General features: G+C 45.9%; 1 protein-coding gene across 1 annotated transcript; it reads right to left on the bottom strand.

Annotated features, from left to right (window-relative positions):
• Positions 1–265: 265 nt before the first annotated feature.
• LOC6561290 (protein peanut) lies at positions 266–2,234 on the bottom strand. The gene has a single exon (XM_001985889.3). The coding sequence runs from the start codon at positions 1,998–2,000 to the stop codon at positions 375–377; it is 1,626 nt and encodes a 541-aa protein (XP_001985925.1). The 5' UTR covers positions 2,001–2,234; the 3' UTR covers positions 266–374.
• Positions 2,235–2,992: the final 758 nt, after the last annotated feature.

Genomic DNA, 2,992 nt, shown 5'->3' with positions numbered 1-2,992 from the left:
GAGGCCCGATTAAGTTTTCTAAGCTGTGTATTATTGCAAATCCGAAAGTTAATTAAAAATCTTTTGGATTGAGCATAGAAATTGTAGAAACAGCAGAGGCCAAATTACAAACATACATTTGCCTTATAAATGTTGGTATCTATATATATATAGGTATATATATATATATATAAATGTAATTTATAGTATGGTATGTACCGCTATATTTATAATTCGTTATGGTATTTTATTTTGTTCTCGAGATTTTTAGCATGTAAAGTTTTTTGTTTTTGTTTTTTTTTTTTGCGTTTGTTAATTTTTGTTTTTTTGTTTTTTGTTTGTTGTTGTTGTTGTTTAAGTAGGAGAGAGGAATTACGCTGGAATTACGAACTGACTTAGAACAGACCTTTCTTCTTCTTCTCCTTCTTGCCATCGACATTGTCGGTGCTACTATTGCCGCCAAGACTGCGTCGCTTGAGCTCCTCGAGCGTCACATGATTCACATCCTCCCATTCCTTTTTCTCCCGCTCAAATTCGCGCCGCTTCTCATCGAGCTCATGGATCTGGAGTTCCAATGCCTTTTTGCGCTCCTCGTGACGACGGGCCATCTCCAGTTCGGAGTCCTTCAGCTTTTGCATCTTCTCCTTGACCTTCATGTCGAACACCTGCTCCATTTCGGCCTCCATTTTCTTCATCTTCTGCTCATGCTCGCGCTTCTCCTCCTCCATTTGGGTTAGCGGATTCTTGTTGGAGAGTCGCGCCTTGCCATCGACCAGTCCCAATTCGGATAGCTTGCGACATCGATAGTTCTCATAGTGGACATTGTTCGTCACATCCTTCAGATCCTGTAGATGGGTGCGTATTACCATATTCCTCAATGCAATAAAATCGCAATGCGTCAAATTCTCCACCTCGACAATGCCCCAAGGATAACGACGTCCACGCACCTTCTTGCCATCCAGCTCGATGATGGTGTTGGCGCCAACGACAGCAAATGGCACTCGACTGCGAAGATTCTGTGTGGCCTTGGACTCCTCGGCGGCATCCTCGAGTGTGGCGGGAAAATCATAAATCTTAATCTTATGCTGAGCAATCTCATTCAGAATCTGTTTCTTGAACAGATGCACCTCGTCCGGTGTCATGGTGTCGGCCTTCGCAATCACCGGCACCAGATTCACCTTATCCGACAAGCTCTGCATGCACGCAATGTCCAATGGCAACAGACCGTGACCCGATGGCGCTATGAAATACAAACAGCAGTGCACCCGATTATCCGAGATGCTCTTGCGATAGACACGCGACTCCGCCGTCAAATACTCCTCATATTTGCTGTCCACATACTCCAGAATGGGCACCCAGCAATTGCTGTTGTCCACAGCATCACCGAATCCGGGTGTGTCCACAACAGTTAGCGTTAGATTAACGCCGTTCTCCTTGAGCATCACCTTGGTGGCCTCAACGGCGACTGTCTTCTTCTTCCGCAACGATGGTCCCGGATACTGTTCGGCATTGTAGATGTCCGACAAGAACATGGAATTGATCAGCGTTGATTTGCCCAAACCACTGCCACCCACCACCATCAGGGAGAACTCAAAGCCACGCTTGACGGCCTTGCGGTACACCTGATTGGGCAAATTGGCGAATCCCACATAGCCGGCAATTTCCATTGGTTTCTGTCGCACGGGCAACGGTGGTTTCTGTGGCTTTTGCTGCTGCTGGGCTTCCTTTTCCTGCAAATCGTGGGTTAACTTGTTCGAGTCACCATTTGAGCTGGTCACACTGGCCGAGTCGGCTAACTGCAGTTTTGGCACACTGGGCGGCTGCGTCTGTGGACGCTGCGACGTCGTCGTCGTCGTCGTCGCGTTCGCTGCTCCTACTGCGGTTGAATCACTTCCATTGGATGCGGTTGTCGCTGTCGCTATGGATGATGCTGTCGCCGCCTGCTGCTTGTCGCGCAACGCCAACTGTGCCAATGTGCTCGGCAGCGCTGAGATGGCGCCGTTTGTGCGAGGACTATTCATTTGTTTTTGTTGTTCTTCTCTTTAATAGTTTTTAGTTTGCTTTTTTCACTTTGCACAGTTTGTGTCGTCACGCCTAGTTTTCAGTTTCTTTTTTTTTCTTTTTCTTTTCGGCGTCAACAAAACTTCTGCACTGAAACTGGTGCTGCTGCTGGTGCTGCTTCTTCTCTTCGCGCAAAAAATAATAAGTACGCCACAACGCGCTATGGCCGTGCTATTGAGTGAGCGAAAAACAAGCGACTGCTGCCAATGCAACAAGAGCGCATGAAAGAGACGAAAGAGCCAACAACACTGACACACACTCATACTCATATGGCACACTCAAGGGCTCAGCGCATGAGTAATACACAAACACACAAGCATATGATACTGCAGGCAAAAGCGGTGCTGCCAACGTGTCCGAGACAAAAGTGTGTCAGCAGTGAAAATCACCCAATTAACTTAAAAATCTCTATTTTCAAGTATTAAGCTACAAAATAAAATTAAACAATGCATGTATAATATTTAAAAGACATGAATATGCTTTATAAGGCAAGCAATTTTGCAATTAAATTATAAATTTGAAGCATCGCACGCGTTGGCAGCGCCCAACCGGCTGCGCGCTCACTCACAGCACTGCCAGCCCTCATTTTTGAGCTCTCTCAGTGGGCAAAGCCAAGAGCAGCTGCCTCACTTCTTTGATGCTGACAATGCTGCCGCTTGTGCTGCTGCTCGTCTCAAATTTATCAATTCACAACCAAATATTCTTATCATGTTGTGTGTGGGTTTAAAAATAGCCGCATATGTGTGTGCAGTGTGTATATGCATGCGTTTCAGTTACTTCAATTTCTTAATGCAACACACCAACAACAGACAAAACTCCATATGTGTAAACCAACGCTTCCCATTTTATGTTGTTTTTATTTCTTTCATTTTTGTGCCTTTGCAAGGCGCTGTGTGTTGCGCATGAGCGTGATCATTGGCAAAGAGAGTGGCAGCAGCGCCGAGTAATACAT

Source organism: Drosophila grimshawi, unplaced genomic scaffold (assembly GCF_018153295.1).
Source record: "Drosophila grimshawi isolate 15287-2541.00 unplaced genomic scaffold, ASM1815329v1 contig_1367, whole genome shotgun sequence".
NCBI lineage: Eukaryota > Metazoa > Arthropoda > Insecta > Diptera > Drosophilidae > Drosophila > Drosophila grimshawi.
This window is presented reverse-complemented; position numbering and strand designations above follow the sequence as displayed.